This window comes from Gossypium arboreum, chromosome 7 (assembly GCF_025698485.1).
Source record: "Gossypium arboreum isolate Shixiya-1 chromosome 7, ASM2569848v2, whole genome shotgun sequence".
NCBI lineage: Eukaryota > Viridiplantae > Streptophyta > Magnoliopsida > Malvales > Malvaceae > Gossypium > Gossypium arboreum.
In genome coordinates, this window is record NC_069076.1 from 5,793,334 (window position 1) to 5,816,654 (window position 23,321).

General features: G+C 31.0%; 3 protein-coding genes across 5 annotated transcripts; all 3 read left to right on the forward strand.

Moving 5' to 3' along the window:
* The first annotated feature begins 2,097 nt into the window (after positions 1–2,097).
* Positions 2,098–5,491, forward strand: LOC108484560 (protein NRT1/ PTR FAMILY 4.2). Of its 3 annotated transcripts, none has more exons than XM_053031112.1 (6): positions 2,098–2,437; positions 2,664–2,766; positions 2,901–3,118; positions 3,215–3,619; positions 3,746–3,840; positions 4,580–5,491. In XM_053031112.1, exons 2-6 carry the CDS (start codon positions 2,673–2,675, stop codon positions 5,325–5,327), a joined length of 1,560 nt encoding a protein of 519 aa, XP_052887072.1. In that variant the 5' UTR covers positions 2,098–2,437; positions 2,664–2,672; the 3' UTR covers positions 5,328–5,491. The 3 variants fall into 3 exon arrangements, with proteins under 3 accessions (XP_052887072.1, XP_017643873.1, XP_052887071.1); XM_017788384.2 differs by having other exon boundaries at positions 2,106–2,408; XM_053031111.1 differs by lacking the exon at positions 2,098–2,437 and adding an exon at positions 2,446–2,586.
* Positions 5,492–12,547: 7,056 nt separating this feature from the next.
* Positions 12,548–13,812, forward strand: LOC108454092 (auxin-induced in root cultures protein 12-like). The gene has a single exon (XM_017752413.2). The coding sequence runs from the start codon at positions 12,778–12,780 to the stop codon at positions 13,486–13,488; it is 711 nt and encodes a 236-aa protein (XP_017607902.1). The 5' UTR covers positions 12,548–12,777; the 3' UTR covers positions 13,489–13,812.
* A 6,923-nt stretch (positions 13,813–20,735) lies between these two features.
* Positions 20,736–22,607, forward strand: LOC108454083 (cytochrome b561 and DOMON domain-containing protein At3g25290-like). The gene is made up of 3 exons (XM_017752402.2): positions 20,736–21,488; positions 21,628–21,882; positions 22,014–22,607. The coding sequence occupies exons 1-3, from the start codon at positions 20,841–20,843 to the stop codon at positions 22,302–22,304; spliced, it is 1,194 nt and encodes a 397-aa protein (XP_017607891.1). The 5' UTR covers positions 20,736–20,840; the 3' UTR covers positions 22,305–22,607.
* Positions 22,608–23,321: the final 714 nt, after the last annotated feature.

The following is a 23,321-nucleotide window of genomic DNA, read 5'->3' on the forward strand; positions in this document are numbered from 1 at the left end:
ATCATATATTATAAAAGAATGAAAAAAAGGAAATAGAAAAATAATATATAATGTAAAATAAAATAAAATAATTCATATGGTGTAGCAAATTATTATTAGTTGGATTTTTTTAACAATATAACATTTTATATTAAATGAATAATAGAATAATATTTTAAGTACCACTTACTACAAAAAAATATTTAGTTATCAAAATGAAAAAAATGTATAATTTAAATATCAATTTATGAATTAAATCTTTTAAAAATAGATTTTAAAATTTAACTAATAAAAATATCAACTTGAGAAAAAATATAATTTAAGTAATGACAGCTAGCATCTTAGCAATTTTAGCAGCTCTTAATATTGATTTTCCCAACTTCTTATCTTTTAAAGGCATAATAATTTATTTGGTCCTTCAATTTTATAGAAAAGTTAATTTAGTTATTCATTTAATTTTTCGTCACTTTTACCTTTTAAACTTACATTATTTGTTAAATCACTCCATATTAGATAAAAAGTTAGTATTGTTAACTTTATTACGTGGCAGTCCATGAGAAAACCACGTTAACAATTAATTAATTTTTCAAATATATTTTTATACTTTTAATAATTTTAATAATTTTAAATTTTTAAAATAATTTTAAATTTTACATTTAAAAAAATTAATTAATTACTTATAGCATGTGCGTGTGAGAGAGAGATAATAGTACGTGAAAACATTGGCTTCACGCATTCTCCAAAACACCCCCACTTTTCCCCTTAAAGAAAATTGGAAGTTAAAATTCCATTACTCATAAAGTCAATTTTTTTAATGAATTTGTAGTTAGACAAGTCTTTTTATTTTCCTTTTGGTAAACAAAGTTGTTATCTTTGTATAAAGAGGTTCATAATTCATAGAAAACAACAAAATAAATAAAGGGAAAAAGGAGGAAGAAAAAATTATTTTAAAATTAAATAAAGGGGAAAACAGGAAAATTTGGTTATGAAAATTATTTTATAATATAAGGTCTTTTTTTACGATAATCTTTCGATATATTAGTGTCGGAGTTTTTGAATTCTGTAAGTAATTGTAAGACATTGTCACATATTCTTATTGATATTTAAAAAAATAGACACAATTTCTTAACCCGTCTATAAAGTCAAAAAAAATTATCCATTAATATATATATAAATAATTATTTTTTATATTTATATTTTAACAAACCCTAAAAATAAGTACCACACCTTTTAAACCCTAATTGTAAAATCATGAGAATAGGTGATTGCATTGCATTTCACATGGTTAAACCTATTGCATAAAACTGACATCCAAAATCCTAACAAGATTTAGTTACCATATAAAAAGACCTACTTTAAAGTAAATTCCAAAACAATATAACAAATGTCACGAATTGATCAAATATTAATTTAATTGACTAAATTAATAATTTATTTTTACATATTTAAAATTATTTTTTATACTTTAAATAGGACCAATAAAAGATATTTTTTTGTATATTTTAATATTATTAAACAAAAATTTTATCCATTCATATTGTATATTTTATTTCGTATATATTGATGTGTTAATGTTATTAATTTCAAACTATATTTATATTTTAAATATGTGGTTTATACACACATATTCGAGTGATCAATATAATAAATATGATACTCAAACTTAATGAACACGATATGTTTACACGAATTATATTAATATTAAAATCTGAACACATTTATTTTCATTATCTTTATATTTTACCTAACTAAGAAACTAAGAAGAGAAACATGAAAAACGACAGCACTCAGGAGTCATAAAATCTACTTGAATCTCAGAAACGCATGACTTTCATTTTTGAAGTCCAATTGGGCTATTTGGGCAATGGCAGGTTCAGAATTTTTATTTATTTATTTTACCTACTGCTTTTTTACATGGTCAGTTCACATCAGGGTATACCCAATATTTCTTTTATAGGTTTCGATTGTATCTAATTTTTTCTTATATAATACACATATCAATCAATTAATACTCAATCTACGACCTAATATTTAAGTTTAAAAATGAAAGAAAAAAAAATTATAATGCAAAAACTTTGGTACAACAATAGGGAAGTGGTGTTGAAATGCAAGAGACTCCTGAAAATCCTCGTCAATCCAAGAAGCATTAATGGCAACCTTGCTGTTTAAGCACAAATGTAAGCCAAACCCAACTCACCCACATGCATGTATATCACCAATTTCATTTCTTTCTTTTTACACTAGAATTTTAATATTTCTTAATCCTCCTCTATATTACCAAACATAGAGCAAGTGGCTAATTCATGTATTTCTTTTTCAGTCAACTGCATCCCTTTCCTTCAACCTCGCTCTTCATTTTCATAAACCAAAAAAAGGGTTTTCGTTTGTGATTAAGAAAACTCAAAAGAATCTACAGTTATATTTTCATGGTAAGCTCGCAAAAAAAAACCGAGTATACGTAAGGCTTTCTTTATATTAGTTTCTTCATTTTCATATCTTTCACGTATTTCTATTTTCTAGTTTGATTCTTTTTGTTTATCATGCTTAAAATCTTCAAGAAGGAACTTAATGAAACGGCTTTGTTCTTATCTTTTTTTCTGGAGATGCGTATGATATTGATGTCTTCGTTCTTGTTGACTATGAATTTATATATGAGTCTTAATCTATCCTTGGAATGTTAACAGGCTGTAGAAATGAACATTGAAAATGGAGAGTTCGAGGATTGGCGAGGGTCAAAGGCAGATCCTGCAAAGCATGGCGGTGTTACAGCTTCAAGTATTGCCTGCGGTAAGTGGTGGCTTTCAGAGTTTTGAAGTTAATTACAATCTGCTAAAATGATGAAAAAAATGAAACCCCACCACTTGATTTGATCATTTAGGATTAAGTTAGGGGTTGAATTAACTGTTGTGAATGTCATGCAGTTGTTGAGGTATTAGAGAACATGGTGTTCTTGTCCAACGCTACAAACTTCGTCGAGTACTTCCTCAAGTCAATGCATTACTCCGCCGCGGAATCTGCAAACATGGTCACTAATTTCATGGGAACCTCCTTTCTGCTCACCATTTTTGGAGGTTTCGTCAGTGATTCTTTCCTCACTAGATTCAAGACCTTCATCATCTTTTGCACTCTTGAGTTGTTGGTAAATATAAATATACTTGCTTTGCTTTGCTTCATTTCCCCTCTCCCCCTCCCCTTGCAATGTTTCATATGTTTTTTTATATTTTTTGCCATTTAGGGACTCATCCTGTTGACAATTCAAGCACAAGACAGTCGGTTGCTGCCAGCCATAAACAGCAAGCCTTCCAAGACCCAAGAGGCTATCCTTTACACTGGTCTTTACGCAACAGCAGCTGGCGTAGGTGGCGTTAAGGCTGCCTTGCCTGCACATGGGGCTGATCAACTTGACCATAGCAACCAGCGTGTCGTCTCATCCTTCTTCAATTGGTTCTTCTTTTCGCTATGTTTTGGGGGCCTCATCGCTTCCACTGTCATGATCTGGATTCAAGAAAACTTGGGCTGGAACTGGGGTTTTAAGATATCTGTGGTCACACTAAGTGTAGCACTCTGCATTTTCTCCATGGGGTTCCCCATTTATAGATACAAACGCCCCGGCGGTAGTCCACTCAGTAGAATTTTTAAGGTAAAAAACCCAACATTGCTTGTAATACAATTGGATAACACAACTTTTTATGAAGTTCAATTTGGATTTTACTTTTATGATAACACAATGGCTTAACGGTGGGTCTAATTTTGTTTCTTAATAAAGGTCTTGGCTTCGGCTATTGCAAACAGGAAAGCATCACTACCAGAGGCAGAGAATACCCAAATTTATGGTGAAAAGAGAAACCACGATAAGTTCAGGTATGCAATTAGTTTAACAGAAAAGTTAGAAAAATATGTTGTTGGGAAATTGGGCAGAACAACATAGATGCCAGATTTTGGCCTTTATATAACGTAGAGTTTTTCTTTCTCACATATGATGTCACTACAAATTGTTTGTGTTCAATATACAATGTATTGAATACTACTTTTTTGACATTGGTTGCATGCAAAGGTGGATCCAAGGTGAGGAACAGTCATCCTTTTCGTTCCTCCTAATTCCCTATTTCACTACTTGATAACTATTTTCATATTAAGGTCCGAATTATTATTATTATTATTTTTAAGTTCATACCTAAATTTGATAATTATTATCATATTGAGGTCTGAACTAGGTAATTGTTTTCACATTTGACTTAAATTTAAGATTTTTAAAGAAATATCATAGACTAACTTGGATAAAAAATATCCAGACCCCAATATGAGAACAAATAGTCAAGTTCAAAGATTGACTGGAACAAAAAAAATTTAAATCCTAATATGAGAACAACTGTCAAGTTCAAAGACTAAGTTCGAAAAAAAATCTAACCCCAAATATAAAAGTAGTTGCCAAACTTCAAGCCCTAATTACGCCTTTTTTTAAAAATTATCTAATTTTTGGCACTAAAAAGTCAGAAATCGATCTTTTTTATCCCTGGTTGCATGAATCTGGTTTAAGCATGGTGTCTTTAATAACATCATAATGCACTTTAATTTGACACAAAATGTTGAAATCATGTAGGTTTCTAAACAAAGCATTAATGGGTGAGTCAGTCGCATCGACCGAGGTTGAGGAAACAAAGACATTCATAGGCCTCCTCCCCATATTTGCAAGCACCATTATGATGAACTGCTGCTTAGCTCAACTGATGACATTCTCAGTGCAACAAGGGAACATCATGAACAGATCACTTAACAGTTTCAAGATTCCCACTCAATCATTATCAGTATTCCCCATATCCATCATGCTGGCTTCTATACCTATATATGAATATTTTGTGCGCATGTTCAGATCAAAGAACAACCACCATCCTGGAATTCTGAACATGTTCCAACCATTGAGGCGGATCGGACTGGGGTTAGCTCTCGCATCAGGGTCTATGGCTGCCGCTGCTGTAGTCGAAGCTAAGAGGCGTGAGGCAGCGAATGACGATGTCGTCTTGTCTGTTTTCTGGCTCGTGTGGCAGTACTTGCTGCTCGGCGTATCGGACATGTTAACCCTCGGGGGAATGCTTGAATTTTTCTACTCGGAGGCTCCGGATACCATGCGAAGTATGAGCACTGCATTGTCTTGGTGCTCGACGGCAATGGGGTACTTCATCAGCTCGGTGTTGGTTACGATAAGCAACTCGGTGAGTGGACATTTTGGGAAAGAATGGCTGGGAGGGAGTGATTTGAATCATACACGTTTGGATTTGTTCTACATGCTTCTTTGCATCCTTAACTTCATCAATTTATTGAACTACATATTTTGGGCTAGAAGGTACTAAATATTTTTAGTAGTTTACAAGGTTGATACGAACCATATTATATTATTTTAAAAAGTAAGTAATTAAAACTTAAAATTATAATTATTTATGTTGTAATTACATAATTTTTGTATGTAAATTTGTCTTATAAAAATTATATAAAATTATATTGCAAAATCCTGAAATTTTATGATATACATTTTGAATGTTTGCTAGGCTAGTGATATTCATTTAAGGTAGACAGCCAAAGGTTTCTTAGTAAACATGGTGAAAAGATTAAATGATATCTTAATGATTAAATTAGGCATAATTGTAAAATTTTCTTTCGAGTTTTTCACTTTAACCCTTAATGTTTTTGTTTTTTTTTAATTTTACCCATAAAGCTATAAATATTTTTTAAATAAGACTAAAATTAAAGGAAATCGTCAGTTGTTGACATGATTGACATGACATAGCATATCACTAATGACGTAAAAATGTCTTGAGCAAAAAAGAAAGGATTTGCAACCTTCAATGATTCTTTGCAAATCAAAGACAAAGATTAAAAGAAGTGATTCTCTGCAAAGAAAAGATGAAAATCAACAGTGCAAAGAAAAAACAAAGATGAATACGAAATATTCTCTACAAAGAAAAAACAAAGATACACAATAGAGTTACCTTGCAAAAATTTTGTAATAAGAGAATATATTCTCTACAAATTGTAATAATAGTCTTGAAAATAACAATTGTATAATCTTTATAATAATGTAAGGATTATATTCCCAAAGAAAAACGTTGTAAAGAAGCAAAAACTCTTTATAAAAATATTCTCAATTTTGTAATGAAAGGTAGACTCGACTCCAAAAATCTTTGAGCAAACTTTCTCCAAAAAAATTTTCTAACTTTCAAAAATTCAAGTTTTCAAAAGTTTAAAATTCAAAATTTTATTTCCATCTTCCATCCGATCCTCGGGACACATTTAAAAAAATTAAAAATATATTAAAATTCAAAAATAATATTAAAAAAATTGGAAAATTCATTAAAAATAAAATAATATATATATATATATGAAAATTTGATAAAAATGAGAATAGTTTTTAACCACTGGTGGAATCCTCAAAGCCTTCGTAGAAGCTTGTGCGCCTAGCCCCATAATATAACCCAGGTAAAAGCTTCGGGCAGCTGTCAACATGTCAAACTTTGTGGGATCATTCTGATAGATTGGAGTATAGATGATGATTTTTTTTTAGAGGATGATGATTATTATTTGGCTTAATTTAATAAGAGGTCCTCAAATTATATAGTATTTTTAATTATGTATCTAAATTTCTTTTGGTTGAACTAGATATCTAAACTATACTTTTGTAACTATTATGGACTGATACAATTATTTTTGTTTAAAAATTTATTTCAATTAATTAAGATTTGATATTTGACATTTTATGTTTTATAGTATTTCCTCTTTCTCTCTCTTTATTCAATGTAGAAAAAATGAAAAAGAGAGGTTTTAGTGTGACTTTTATATAAATAATTCAAAAATATTAACTACTAATAAAAATAGTTTTTAGGAAAAATTATATACGAAAATGACTCATTTGCTACAGTATTATCCAATGCTGCTTAACCAACCAACGACACTACCCTCTTTTTTCCTGTAATCATGACCCAATCATCAGTGTTTAAAAATAGAATTTTTTTTGTGCTACCACTATGTCAAGCGGCACCCTATATATTTTTCGAAATACCCATGAAAAATACGGGTATTCACAATGGAGAAAAAAAAGGGAAAATTATCTTTTTAATGGGTGTTATCATTTGACTAGTGGCACAAGTCAATTTTTTTTAACAAAATTCAATTAAAAGTAAAACCGAAAAAAATAATGTTCTTGGGTGCCACCACTATTTAAAAAAATATTAGTTGTGAAGAGAAAAACGAAAGAAATAAATGTATTAGTGGTGTCGCCCACGTGTTAGGCATCAACAACAAGTTCTTCTAAGATTGCAAAGAACCTATCAATGTATTGTTGTAATAAGCTCACTAAGTACTCATATACTTACAAGATTTATTATCACTTTTCAAGTACTTGAAATGAGACTTTGCTTGAAGGGACAACGCCAGGAGTTCGCCAAAGTGGTGGTGGAGTGAGCTATTATGCATATAGTGGACATGTGGCGTAGTCTTAGAATATGTCTTTCGTGTCTGTTTTAAATAAACTTCCATTTTGTAGATAATTGTACCCAGCTTGAAAATTACTACATTTGTTTTTAGATAGTAAGTTTTTTAATTAACATGTCAAATAAAATAATTAGAGAAATGAAAAATTGTAAACTATATTATTAAAATGTTAAGTATACTATGTGGTAACACTCAAAATCCGAACACGACGAATCAAGTGAGGTTTGGGGTGTTACATATACCCCATCCTTGGTGCAAAATTTGTATTTGTTGAAGTTTTTGTTTTGTTTTTTTTTTGTTGGAAAGAAGAAAAAAAAGTAAGGGAGAAAACAGAAAAAAAGAAAAAAAATTAGTGTTCAATAAAAATGAGAGAAAAGAAAAAAATTGTTTTTTTTTTAATGTTGGGTGTTGAAAATTTGGGTAAAAAGATTTATTTGTGTTGGTGTTTTAAGGAAAAATTGTGATAATTTTAATGTATACTTGAGTTCATGGTGATGCGGTGGCGCTCAGAGACTCACACATTTCATTTATCGTCTGGGGAGTGCACCATCACTTTAGAAGATGTCGCACTACAACTTTGGCTCCCAGTTGATGACAGTTATATATGGTCACGGGTTCAAATATAGTGTTCAAACTTGCGCATGGAAAGCCTCACCAATTGACGGTGGTTATGCAGTCAAGTTTCATGCTACCAAAAGAGAATGCTTTATAAACTCTATACATAAGTTTGAGATCATAAACATAGGGGAAAAAAAAGGGGGTTAATCAATATTTTCTCATCAAAGTAGTACCCTTAACCTTATTATCTAAAACATATGTCAAAGGTGGGGGTAAGAAGACTGGCAACGGGGGAAGTGACAGTGACGATGGAAACAAGCTTAAATGCGACTCAATGTGACAATGGTTGTAGTTATTAAAGTGAAGAATGAAAGGAAGGGTAGAGTGACAAAAAAATAATTGAAAAAAGAACTGGAAAAAAAGAAGAAGAAAATATGGGGGCCCATAACTGTCACTGTTTCATGTGATTATTCCAACTATAGTTAGTATCTTATCATGCAAGTTAAAATGATATTAGGGATCATCATTTTTTAATTCATTATTCATGTAACTAGAATTACTATAACTATAAAAAAAAAAACTTTCCAGTTCACTCAAAAAAGAATGATCGTTGTTAAGCTAAAAAAATTTATCTTCACTATCAAAATATATGAAATATCAGTCTTGACTACTATCTCTAATTAAAAATGTGTCATCAGAAATGAAATTTCAAATGTCTTTGACATCAACTAAATGATCAACCTTATTATAATAACACGTCTACGACATCACTTATTATTTTTATCTCATTTTTTCCCTTTCATAGTTATTTTTTTTCCAAAAAAAACACTACTAATGCCTGACATGACACATAGGCGACATCCATTATTTTTTTTTCTTGATCACCTGCCACCGATGTCGCCTGACATACCAACGGCCAGGGGCATAGCTAGGAGGGCTTGTAGGGATCTGACCCCCCATAAAATGGGAAAAAAATTATTTTTAAAATTTTAAATTAGTAAAGGTAAAGTTACACACCTGCGGCACCCATTAAAAAAAATTCCCTCACAGGTGCCTTCTAACACATCGACTACACCAATTAGAGAAATTATTTTTTTCCTTTTTTTTCACTGATAGAAAATTAAAAAAAAAAACTAGTCAGTACCTCTTGCCAGACCGATGGCACCCATTAAAAAAATATATTTTCTTTTTTTTTTCTCCACCATGAATACTCATATTTTTCACAAGTATTTCAAAAAATACATATGGATGCTGTCTGACACAGTGGTGGCACAAAAAAAAATTCTTTTTTTAAACACTAATAACTGGGTCATGATTAGGGGGAAAAGGGTGTGGACACTGACTGGTACTGTAGCAAACAAGTCATTTTCGTATATAATTTTTCCTTTAGGCTATTTTAGTAATTAATTAATTTTTTTGGGTTATTTATATTAAAAATCCAATTTTAGTGTAAATGAAAAAGTGAAAAAGTGAAAAAGAAAAAGAAAAAAAAAGAGTTAAATCACTTTTTTGGTCTAAACTTGACAACTAGTCCAACAATGAGGCCTAATTTTTTTTCGTCCAAGTTAGCCTCTAAATTTGGAAATCGTTCTCATATTGGGACCTAAACGTTTTCTTGGTCCAAGTTAATCATTGATATTTCCTTGAAAACCATAAAATTCAGGTCCTAATGTGGAAATAATTATCAAATTCAAGTTTCAAATAGTTATTTTACCAAATAAAAATTGTGGGGGAGGGGGATATCAACATGAAAAACCCTAGGTTTAATGAAAAAGAAAAAAAGAAGAATGTGAAAAATTATGGGGAAGAGAGTAAAAAAAAAAAAACAAGAACTTAATAAGAAAGGGAAAAACATGGGTGGTTTGAAAAAGAAGAAAAAGAAGTGTGGAGAGAGAAAATGAAAATAAAAAAATAATTTAATTTAATTTAATTTTAATATATATTTTTATTTCATGTAAATGATGATGCTGATAAAAATGACACACAACAAGTTTTTATTAGTTAAAGTTGTTTTTTAATAGAGATAATAGTAGAGACCCATAATGTTTAAGTACCAAGTTTGACAAAAAAATTTAAGTACCTAACTTGAAAAAGGGTATAATTTAAAAGTTGTGGTAAAAAAAACCTTTTCAATCCCTCTCAATTTTGACATTAAACAAATTGGTCCCTCTTAAAAAATTTGTAGCAATTTAATTATTGTCAATTTTAAAAAACGAGCAACTAAGGAAAATTAATTATGGTGTCAATGTCTTCCTTCAATTGTACATAATTTTGATTGATGTTTATATATTTTGTCTATTTGATCTTGATTCTAAAAATTTTAACAAATTTAATCTCAATATTTACACAAATTTTACAAACGATGTAAACTTTAAAAATTACATTTATTATTATATCAATCCTAAATTTCACCCAAGTCCTTGATAAAAAGATGGAAGTTCATGCATCATCTCTCCACAAATCATCAATAAATTCTTTGACTTGTTAGAAATTTATTTAAAAATCTTGATTTAGATCTAATTTGTTAGTTCATTGTTTTAGCTTTACAAATAGTTGACTAGCAATATTTAGACATGGAGATCACCAATCATGCTTGAAATGTGGCATGCAATTTCAACACATTTAATGCTTTCATTTTTTTGGATAAACAATGCTTATTATTTTCTTAATACCTTGCGTTGAATATATTGTTGATAGAACATGCTTCCCATCTATTATGATTGTTCTTAGCTAATACATGAAGCTTATATACACATAAATAATTGCATTATATGAATTGGATAATTTCAATATAAAATATTGGGTCTCCTTGCAATTAAGCAAATCTCTAATCAGCTATAAATATTTTTTAAAAAAATAAAAGTCAATTTAATCTTAACTCAATTGATATAAATATTATTGTCAATACAGAAAGTTGTGCATTTGAATGTGTTAAAGCGCATTACCCTCCTATTTAATGTAATTGTTAAAAAAAAAGGGGGAAAAGAAGAGTTATCCAAACTTTAAACTTAAAACTAAGTAATAATTGAAGATTAAATTAAGTATTTAAACATATAATGTAATGTTGGCGGTGTTACGTTACAAGTGAAAAATATAATGTTCAAAATTTTAGGATTCTGCTCAGTCTTTGAGGTTAAATTATGTAACATTTTGGATGGCATGTTCTTCTAATTAGAAGAGGATTCAATAGAGTTATGATCCATACTAACCGCTTGGAGATGGTTAAAGCTTTACAAGATAGTGTGCCTGTGAATTTAGGTATTATAGTACTTAGGCGGGTTCAATAGATTTTGTGAATTGAGGGATAGTGGTTGATTAGGTTTGTTCCTAGGGAAGATAACTAAGTCACTGATTGCTTGGCTAAATTGACTTTAGGCTAGAAGACAAATCTACAAGTGTTTGATGACGTCCTTAATAAAGTCTTAGGAGCCTTACATCACAATAAAGCTAATGGTTCTTTTACTTCAATTAATATGATGTAATTCCTTGTTTTATTTGAAAAGAGTTTTAGGATTTTAAAACATTTAAAAATTCATACCACATTCTTATTTGTTATTGTTAGAGTTGTGACCCAAATTCTTATTAAAATAAAATATAAGTGGCAAGATAGGGGGATCCACGAGGGCGAAGGCCGGAGGCCCAAATAGAAGTTTACTTCATCTGTTTGATATTAATTTGAATAAGGTGTTTCAACATTACTGCATTATTTTTATTAGATGTTAATTAGAATAAGGTTTTCTAAACTTATAAATACACGCCGTCTATACTCCTTGTAATCATTCGAATTCAACATAGTAAATTTTCTTCTCCTCCACCCGTGGTTTTTTCTCAAAAGAGTTTTCACGTAAAATCTATGTGTTCTATTTTTTCTTTCTTTTCTTTGCGATACATTGCCATTATCGACATTCTATTTTCTCAATTATATTGAAGTTGTGTTTGAACATTTAATTGTTACATAAGCACACAAATTAGATTTAACAATAAATAAAAGATTATGGAAACAAATTATCTAACTAAATTTATTTATGAGTTGAATTAAGTCGTGTTGTGATTCGATTTGATATGATTTGAAAATTCAAACATAATACTCATTTAACATTAATTTTTATAATATTTATATATTATAATTAAATTTAAAATATATATTTTAATTAATAAATAATAATTAAGACTAGATTAAGGATGGGTTGGATGGACAGTGTTATAAATTTAGCTTACTTTTTGTTTTACACTACAATATCTAATTTCACCGTTACTTCTGTTTTTATATTAACCGCAGGTAAACATACTACTCATCCAAATCCACCCAAAACCGAAAGAGGAAGAATTGAATATAAGATGCATTGTTGGAGGGGAATGAAGAAGAGAAACAAAAATGAACACATTTATCATCTACCTACATTGCAAAACATGTCATAATTTGTGGCAGTCTCGTCGGTGACAGCTTACGCACACTATCATTTCCCCTATTTATTCTAACATTGATCGATTGAACACCCACGTGCTTTACCCCCCACTCCTTCATCTCTCTTGTTATAATTTATCGTTTTGGTTTCAGTATTTGTCCCGACGAGATGAGATCTACCCCTGATAATCCGTCAAGATGAACTGTTAACCACTCAATAAACCCTCCAAGTTCAACACTCAAACTACGAATCCAACGTGGCACCAATCTATTGGACCCATTGTCTATGAAAAGCCCTTTTGGCTCTCTTTATATCTTCCTTCATTGGAGACCATTTTAGCACTAAACCCAAAATGAAAATGGGGTCTCTTTTTACTCCTCCTCTTCTCCTTCCACTCTTTTGTCTTTGCCTTACCCTATTCTCACCCACACATTCCACGGATTGTTCATCGCTCAAACTCTCCGGTGGCAAAAAACAATACTCCAATTGCACCCACCTCCCCACCTTGAACGCAACCCTCCATTTCACCTACAATGCCACCAATTCTTCCCTTTCCATAGCCTTCTCAGCACCTCCGGCTAAAGCCGGCGGTTGGATTGCTTGGGCCGTCAACCCCACGGGGACAGGCATGGCAGGTTCACAAACCCTCCTGGCTTTCAAAAACAATGGATCTATGGTTGTTAAAACCTACAACATAAGCTCCTACAGTTCCATTGTGGAAGGGAAGCTTTCTTTCGATGTTTGGGACTGGGAAGCCGAAGCCGGCAGCGATGGGAAGATGATTTTATATGGTTCATTGAAAATCGAGGAAAGTGCGGAGAAGTTGAACCAGGTGTGGCAAGTTGGGCCAGGGATTGCTGATGGTCACCCGATGAAGCATGAGTTTGATAAAGCCAATCTGGGTTCCGTGGGAGAGTTGCAGCTGGTGGAGAAACTCACTCCATCATCCCCTTCACCATCTCCACAGGTTGCTAATGCTAACTCAGGATATGGGTTGAGGGTTACCCAATTAAATGTAGGATTTTGGATCCTGGGTTTGATTTACTTCATAGTTTTCATGTGATTTTAAGCAGAGTACAGTAATAAAAAAAAAGGGGAGGGTTAGGGGGAGGGGGCATAATGAATGATTTTAGCACGAAATATCAATTGCCTTTTTGTATCTTCCCTTGTATTATGACATTTTTTCCACTGTAATCATGTTCCTTGTCTTGATTGAAGTTAAAATACGTTTCATATCATGTAATATTCATGAAAATATTTTCATCTTTATTATGTACGAAGCACTGGTACTAGTAGGTAGACCCTGAAATTAGCGTCTTACATAATGCAATAATTGTCGTTTCCTTTTACTACTTCATAAATTTGAGGTTATTTTTGAAGAATATAATGTGATTTTTTTCGTACAAATGGCCTTATTATATGAAATCTTACCACTAAAAGTTAAAACTGTAGGCATTTAGGGTTACGTGAAGCATTAAGCCCAAGAACGCAAACCCCACGTTCACTTTCCATTTACTACTTTACAATGAATAAGATTCGAGGTCAGAACAAAGATGGATGCTCTCGTATTCCAACTCATTCATCTTTTTAAATTTTCATATTCCTTTCTGGAAATAGATATGGATATAATAAATAATATGAACAATGGAATATAGTCTTACCCATACAATCTACTGAAATAATTCAAGTATGAACAAAAACTAAAAATCCCAGCTTGACTACACATTAATGTAAACATGTTGCTACATACACACCACAGACACTGGACGAATGGATTGTGGGGTTGTGGGGTTTGTGTGCCCCCAAACTAAGAATTTGTCTATCCAACAACAACAAAAAAAAAAAAAAAAAAAAAAAAGAAGAAGAAGCCGAATTGCCAATTTGCCAACAACGATTTTCAATGTTTAATTAAAATATTGGAGCAATAACTGAAGCATAACTCTTTGACTTTGAACATCTTTAAAAAAACATTAAAAATTTGGGGGGATAACGCCATTAATGTTGCTTTCTCGGCTCTAAGTAGTCCCATGACTTAAGGGACTTGCTTTGGAATTAAGTACGGCGCTTGTGAACCAAATCCCCTGTTTAACTCAACTTTTCATTATATTACTTTCTTTCTAGATTAAGTTAGCAAATCGCTGTTTTTATTGATATTGATATTGTTGACAGTGCAAAAAGATATAAATTTAAGTGCGTTGAAACATATTATTATTTATTTAAAGGTAAGAGAAGAAATATAGGTAGTTTTAAATATTATATAAAAAAATAGAATACAATTATAATTAATTTATACAGAATGAGACTCAAACATCTTTTAATGCAATTTTTTAATAGAAAGAAGAAATATATGGGTTTATGGATATTATAGTTTTAGTTGTGATATCTTTTCTTTTCTATACTTTGCTTGCTAGGAATGTTAAGTTATGAAAAAAAGAGAAAAGGATATGCCTCGATATTCACAACAAATATATATATATATATATGAGATTTAATTGGAAATGAAGTTGCTGGGATCCTTACCATATTCAATGGTACTTTTTCTAAAGGTAATGTGTTCATCAAAAGGATTTTTATAGTATTAGATTACTTCTTTTAATCAAAGAAAGATCTGGCTAACTTTGAACAAAAAGAAAAAGAAAGAAAGAAAGATTTTGCTAACCCATTTTTGATCAGTTTTATCGTTGAATATAATCATTATTTAGGGTATGTCTAGTGTGTTAAGCTTTGAGGGATTTTGGATGGTTTAATTCTCTTATAAAAGTTGGGTCTTGATAGTGTATTGATCAAAACTGATAACTTAGAGGTGATTAAAATTATTCAAGAAAGCCAACCAGTAAGTGCGAATTCAGCTTTGGTAAGGAGGATTATTCAACTGTTAAAGTTTGGGTAGATATTGGAGAATAAGGCATGTTCCGAGGGAGGAAAATAGAGTTGCGGAGTGGTTAGCTAAAATGGCCTCTGACAATAAGGAAGACATTTGGATTTTTGAGGAGGTTCCCGAGAAACTCTCACATCTCTTGGAATTCTATATTGATAGAAATGCTTTTGTTTTATGTTAGTTTGATGCAATCATTTACTTATTTTGTCAAAAAAAAAAATTATATTTACTAAATAATATATCCATTTATACAATTAAATTTTTCACTAAAATTGTTATTATTACGAAGTAAGATGTTAACAAAATACCCAAAGACATTAAGTAAGATAGTATTTATTTTTAAAGAAAAGTAATTACTAAAATATATATATTTTTGAATTTGATAAAAGTAATATGTTAAATAGGAGGCTAAATTTTGTTACTAGGCTTTATATTTTGTTAAAGTTGTAGATTTAGTCCCTATCTTTAATCTAATCAATTTTATTCTATGTACTTTTTGAATTGGTCAATTTTTAATTACTGTACTTTTAGATTTTTGAAATTTTGATATTGGCACATACAATAGTAGTTAAATCCATTTGATTATATTCAATTTTAGCACTATACTATGCATATAGTTATATATTTGGTCTATATTCTCCAAATGGATTATTCGAAGTGCCTATACTTTTCAAATTTTGAAATTCCAAGTCTCAACGCAAATGATAGTCATTTATCCATTAATTGAATTTTTAGCAAGTAATTTGTAAAAAATAACAAATTGACGAAGCATTACACATATGATAATATGTTTGGCACATCAGATTTTAAAAGTAACACATGTTGGAAAATATAGACATCACATATATAATAAGGGTAATTACATGTTATTATTTACTATCATGATAGGTTAGCCCAAATTAAAAGAGAGAGCAGATATTCTTTGAATTTCTTGTGTGCCAATTTGAAAGATCAAATCCCCAAAATCCAGTAAAACTTCAAGGAACTCATGGATTCAAGTACACTTCCGCATTCAATTTTATTCTTGATGATTTGACATGATAAATCCTAATTTATTTAATTTTATTTTAGATTTATTTTACAAATCTAACAACACAACTTAATAAATCATCCTTTTTAACACCACACCCTATTATATATATTAGTTGACCAACTTTTAAAAAAAAATATAGGGAGTTGTAAATAGAATGAATTGAAAATAGTGGAGTTTGAGGTCTAAGTTCATTGTACCTTTTTCTAGCAAGGCCACTAAAGTTTAAATTAGTTCCAATTGCAAAATATATTTAACTTGAATGAAAAGGCAAGGTAAATCTAATGTGTCCACTTTTTGACTATTTACCTTCCAATTCCATTTATGTATTACTATCAGTAATTCCTTTTTTGAAATCAACATAAAATTCCTTTGTCCTTGGGCTATTCAACAGCTCTGGCTACCGAGGCCGGTTCACTCACGGTAAATTTTTGTTTAATTACAGTCATCATCCTCCACCTGATTTCACCTAATTAGATGACTCCTTGCCTAAAACAAAACAAATATGTCCTCCTTAGGTTAATTTTGTTTTGGGTTTAATGTGTACATCTTGGGTAAGAGAAAACTAAGGTGTAAAACTAAAATATTTGTTTGTTTTTTACTTACAATAATTCTGATATAATCGATGATTATAAGTAATTTTTTTTAACCGTCTCATTTTAAGTTTTTATTATATTTGTTCTTTTTTTTTTACACAATGCCTAAAATTACCTATAGATCCTCTTCAACTCATAAATAAAAGGATAATGCACTTCAATCAACTCGAACTCACGTTTTCCTGCATTAGCAGCAATGTCCATGCCCATTACAAGTGAGGTTATTTTATGGACCCTTCCAACCACATCATCTATGGTTTCTTTTCAATTATTTAATAATATTTCAACAATTTTTTCCATGTCATTAACACATAATTTTGATACTTTTTTTACTCTGGACCTTGAACATTGAATCTTGACCCTTGAACCTTAAACCCCGAACTCGAACTTTAAACCTTAAACTTGGGGTTTGAGGTTCAAGGTTTGGGTTCACAGTTTGGGTTTGACGTTTAAGTTTTGAGGTTTGAGGTTTGAGGTTTGAAATTCAAGGTTCAAAGTAGAAAAATACCAAAATTATATGTTAATGACATGAAGAAAATTGTTGAAATATCATTAAATAATTGGAAAGGGACTATGGATGATATGGTGGGAAGAGTTCATAAAATAATTTCTCCACTACAAGTATTAAACTAAATAATTAATTTAATGACTAATTTAACTCTAACTAACTAGAAAATTTTATTCGAAAGAATTCACACATTTATATATAATGAAACTCAAACTTGAAATTTCAAAATTCTCGAGTACTCAATTTTGTTATTGAGTTGATTTTAGTTTGATTCTTTTAAATACAACTCAAACTATCAAGGAAGTTGAATTTTATATTATTTCTAATACTTGATTTGAGTAAATTATAAACCTAATTGAACTCTTTTCCTTAATTTTATAGTTGTTCTAAATAATCACTTTTTTTTAACATGATATGTTTAATCAATATAAAAATAATGTAAAAAAGCATGATGGAATTAATAGATGTACTTGTTCAAAGTTTTTTAACTTTTGAAAAAAAAAACATATGAAATATGACAAACCTACATAAATTATTGTTAGGTTTATCATTTATTACAACTTCTTACTTTTTTGCTGGTAATTTTTTTTTATAGTGAATTATAAAAGGAGGATGAAGCCCTAACAGTAATACGATTAGTACGACTCGAACCTAGATCACATCTAAGATGATAAATACCCTAACTATCAGGTCAACACACAAAGTTCAACATTCATTAACATTACTCCTTTTTGTTCAACAACATTAAAAATGAAGTAATATAAATTATTTACTTCATTATCCTAATCCCTCTCCCTAATAATTTAATTCAAACTCTTAAAAGTTCAAAAAAAACCTTAATAACAATTTATTAGTATAATTACAAGTACCTTAAAAATATAATTACAGGTACAATAATAAATAATGTTATAAACTAAAATCAAATCATTAAATTCGAGTTACTCATCAATGGAGTCCTAATTTAGTTGTGTAATTACTAAAACTCTATTCCTTTTATAAAGCAACAAATTAGTGACAAAGCCGGAGGTTGGAAGGGGTCTTGGCCTTCTTTAAAGTAGAAAATTTTCCATTTAAGCCCCTTTATAGTTTATAAAATTTTAAATTAGTAATAGTAAAATTGTACTTTGGCCCCTCAAAAATGATAAAAATTTGATTTAATCCTTTAAAAATTATAAAGATATAAACTATTAAAACGGAAAAATTGTATTTGTACTATCATAAAGATATACAATTTAATTTTGCCCCCAAAAAAGTTTATGACTTCACTCCTACAACAAATATTGTTTTAAAAGTATTTATATCTTTTACATTTTGATAAATCAAGGAAAACACATACAGATTATAGGAATCATGAGATTTGAACCCAATAAATCATAATTTTTACAGGTTCATTTTACCATTTCAACAAAAGCTACACTTGATTTTTTTATACATTTATTACATATTTTAACCCACATAATAAATATACCACAAATTAATAATACATAAATAAATTAAAATAAAAAAGATCCAAATCTGAATAAAATAAATTTCAACAAAACCGACCGGAAAATTTAGAAGTTCCAAAGCCTCAAATTATTGGTGTCTTTTTTTAACCATTAGAAATTGCTTGTTGGCACTATATCTTTAATCTACTAGATTTCCTAAGAAATCAAAAAAAAAAAATTGTATTATCATTTTTTAAAAGAAAAATTAATTAATTTCATGAATTATCCATTGTTGGCGGTGAAAAATAAACTTCATCAACGTGATAAAAGCTTCAGCTCTAACAACGGTAGAAGATTATAATATGTTTTGGATGATTGCAAGCACCTATCTTGCTAGGAGGGAACCAACCCCAAATGGTCTAAAGTGGTTGATAAAATCAACAAAAGAATCGAGTATCAATCAAACCGGAGAGGAATGCACTTGCAAAAGTAAGACTAAAAATCGATATAAGACAAGACAAGAATTTTCAAAAGAAAAGACTTATGAAACAATAGAAAAATATTTTAAAAAATAAACATAAACTTAAGACAATATGAGTTTAAATTAACTTATGAAACTATTTATTATTCTAAAATACTCTTAAAAACAAAAACAAACCTAGAAGCTGACGAAGAGCCATTTGAGTATCTACGTCTAATTCGCTTTCCAAAAGAAACTGCTTAAGGTCGGTATAGGTTCAATGATAACGAATATTGTTGTCTGTACATCACTACTTGCAAAAACAATAAATATACCTATAAAACATACCAACAAATTATAAAGAGAAAATATACAGGGATTGAATGAACAACAAAAAAAAAAATGAAAAAGAGGTTAGAGGGAGGGAGGTAATGGCAAATCTCGGACCAACATCGCCACTATTATTGGGCAAAACGAGGGAGAAGAAGCAAACGATTTTCAAGAAGGAAAAGAGAAAAGTAATATTATTATTTTCAAAAAGAGAAAGGGCAAACTTTTTAGCAAGTCCCTATGGTTTATTGGTTTAACTAGCTCACTCTACCATGTGACATTCTATTAGTGGGCCACATGGTAATTTTGTGTAAAAAATTAACACTGTTAGATCAAAGTACCAAAGTGATAAACAGCAGAAAAATATAGGTATCATATTGGACAAATTAAAAGTACAATATCATATTGAAAATTTTAATAAAGTATAGGGGTAATTTCTGGAATTAACCTAATAGTTTATAAACAATAATAAAATTTATATGAAAATTAAATGTGACTTTAGTTAAAAGGGATAAATATCAAATTTATACGTGAATTTTGATTCAATATGTAATTTGATACATAAACTTTGATTTGATGCAATTATAAATATGAAACTTTGATTGTGTTCAAATATTAAATGAAACTTTCATTTTGATTCAATTATACATATTTAAAGAAATAAATATTTCAATTTATTTTTATATCGAATAAATATAATTATTTGTATATGCAATATATAAATATAAAATGACGTTAAACCAATAATCGTGTCGATAATTTATGAGAAATTAATTAAATCAAAATTTCATATATAAAATTATAAATTAAACCAAAAATACAAATACCCTCAAAATTATATATATATATATATATATATTTATAAAAATGATTTAAGACAGTAAATTAGTTTATGTTCAGTTGAGGGTTTAGAGTAAAACAAACCCTAAAACAAGAGAGATAAGATCCGATAATCCACTGATCACCAAAATTATTCTTTTCATTAATTTCTGGTAAATTTCCTCTACTTTAGCGCGTGGTCTCCCTTAAAAAGAGGCAACACGTGTCAAACCATGATTAGTTAAGCCTTTATGGCTTCTATTTATTCCGCCAACTTTCAACCCTCTCCTCACTAACTTTGCCAGTTAGCCGTTATTTATTCTTTTGCCTTTTGTGTTTTGTCTGAGAAAAAAAGGGGAGGAAGAAAATGTCTCCGTCGTCGCCCCCGCCGTTGTCGTGGGCTGTTTTTATTTGTATAAGCTTTTTGGCACTGATGATTTCACCTTCGGCTGCTCTCACTTGCAGTTCCCAGACGTTTACCCATAACCAAGTATATTCCAACTGCCTGGACCTCCCTTATCTTTCCTCTTACCTTCACTTCTCTTACAATTCTTCCAACACCACTCTCTCCATCGCCTTCATCGCCACACCTTCCAAATCGGGTGGTTGGATCGCATGGGCCATAAATCCAAAGGCCACCGGCATGGCGGGTTCACAATCCCTCGTTGGCTACAAGAACTCCACCACCGGCACCGTCCAGGTTCATACCTATGACATCAGCTCCTACAGTTCAATTGTTGCCAAGGATCTGTCCTTCGAGGTCTGGGATAAGACGGCTGAGAGTAGAAGGGACGGGAGTTTGGCGATTTTCGCTAAAATTAAGGTTCCGGCGGATTTAGCGGCGAGTGGGAAGATTAATCAGGTTTGGCAAGTGGGTCCCAGCGTCGGAACTGATGCAAGGTTGGACAAACATGCCTTCGCCGTCTCTAATTTGCAATCTAAAGGAACCTTGGATTTGAAAAGTGGACAGAGTAGCACTAGTTCTGGAGGAGACGACAGGCTCAAGAAGAAAAATGTGAGTTTCCTTTTTCTATAAATTATCATCATCTTTTTAAAGCTTTACAACAACCACAAAAAAAAACCCAGAAATTGTTGTTTAGATTGATTTGGGTTTTTGATGAATTTGACAATAAAAAAAACTTCACTGATTCCAGATTCATGGGATTTTGAATGCTGTGAGTTGGGGAATATTGTTTCCACTTGGGGCCATTATTGCACGCTACATAAGAACCTTTGAATCTGCAGATCCAGCCTGGTTTTATCTCCACGCCTTCTGTCAAGTATCAGCTTATGCCATAGGAGTTGCTGGCTGGGGAACTGGTCTTAAGCTCGGAAGTGAATCCTCAGGCATCACATATTCCACTCACAGAAATATTGGAATTGCCCTTTTCGTTCTGGCTACTGTGCAGGTATTTCTTCAATTACTAAATCTTTCATGCCCTATTAACATTTTGGGTCATTCTTAGAATTGTGCGAATCAAGTTTAATTATGGTGGTGTGACACTGAAACTTGGGAACTTATTGTGTCTTTACTTGTTAGATTTTTGCCTTGTTTATAAGGCCCAAGAAAGATCACAAGTATAGATTCTACTGGAACGTTTACCACCACAGCTTTGGATACGCCATCCTTGTCCTTGGCATCTTCAATGTATTCAAGGGTATCAATATCTTGAAACCTGAAGACAAATGGAAAACAGCTTATATGATTGTGATTATTGCCTTGGGTGGTATTTCATTGCTGTTGGAAGCCATTACTTGGGTTGTCGTTTTGAAGAGAAAATCTAGAAAGTCCACCAAACCTTGCGACGGATACAACAATGGCCAAAGTTGATGGCATCAGCAAGCCTCCAATTGCAGATTTTGTAACACCCTTGTGCTTTCTCATCCTTGTTGGGATGTTCTATTTCCTATTTTCAGTGTCTTGTATAATTGCTTGGTTCCAAATGTTGGTTTTTTTTAGCACTCGATCCTTAGTACATGTTATATAGTTGTAGTATACCACTGAATATTTCAGCCATCATTTTGTGTGTTTCTAGTATGCGCACAGACACCAATACGCACCATGTTCACCTAACCAAATTACAAGTCACCAAACCCCATTGTAATTGGAATTGAAAGATTGTTTTGACTTAAAGTGGTTTTAGACAGGGGACCCCCTCTTATTCCATGATTATAGGACTCTACTGCTTTCGCTTTTTGGTCATTTGGTAGCTTGCTTTGTGAGATACCCATGGGATGGGAGTGACCAAGTTTTAAATTTTTTCTTTACAACCTTAATATACAATCATTCCGACTATCTATCTAACTGACCTAAATAAGACTCGAACGACTTAAGATGTCGACATCTTCAAAACCTTAATCTTTACTATTCAACTACATATTTTCATATGATATAATAACCCAAAATAAAACTAAAATCAACGTGATTTTGACGCCAAGAATCAAGATTGCATTCAAATTTAAAAAAATCTTAATGCAACGGTCACTGTGGGGAAATTGAAAAGAGTCGGTAGGATATTGCTTGGATCATTGACGACGCTAAAAGTGGAAGATTAGCTAAACTGACAAAATAAACCCCCTAAAGATGTTCTTTGATTATGACTATTGACCCACACTTGGCCCGTCTTTTCTCCTTTGCACATAAAAACTAAAAAAAAAAAAAAAGAGAAAAAAAATAAGTTCATTGTATTAAGAATTAAGTATATGCCGCCGTCGCTAAAGCTGAGTTGACGTGCATGTGAACCGAATTGACAATGCACAACGCCTCTTTGAAGTTATTTAGAAAATGTTTGCCGTGTACAACTAAGCAAAGGCTAAGAAACAAAAATTAAATTTGTCACTAAAAGGG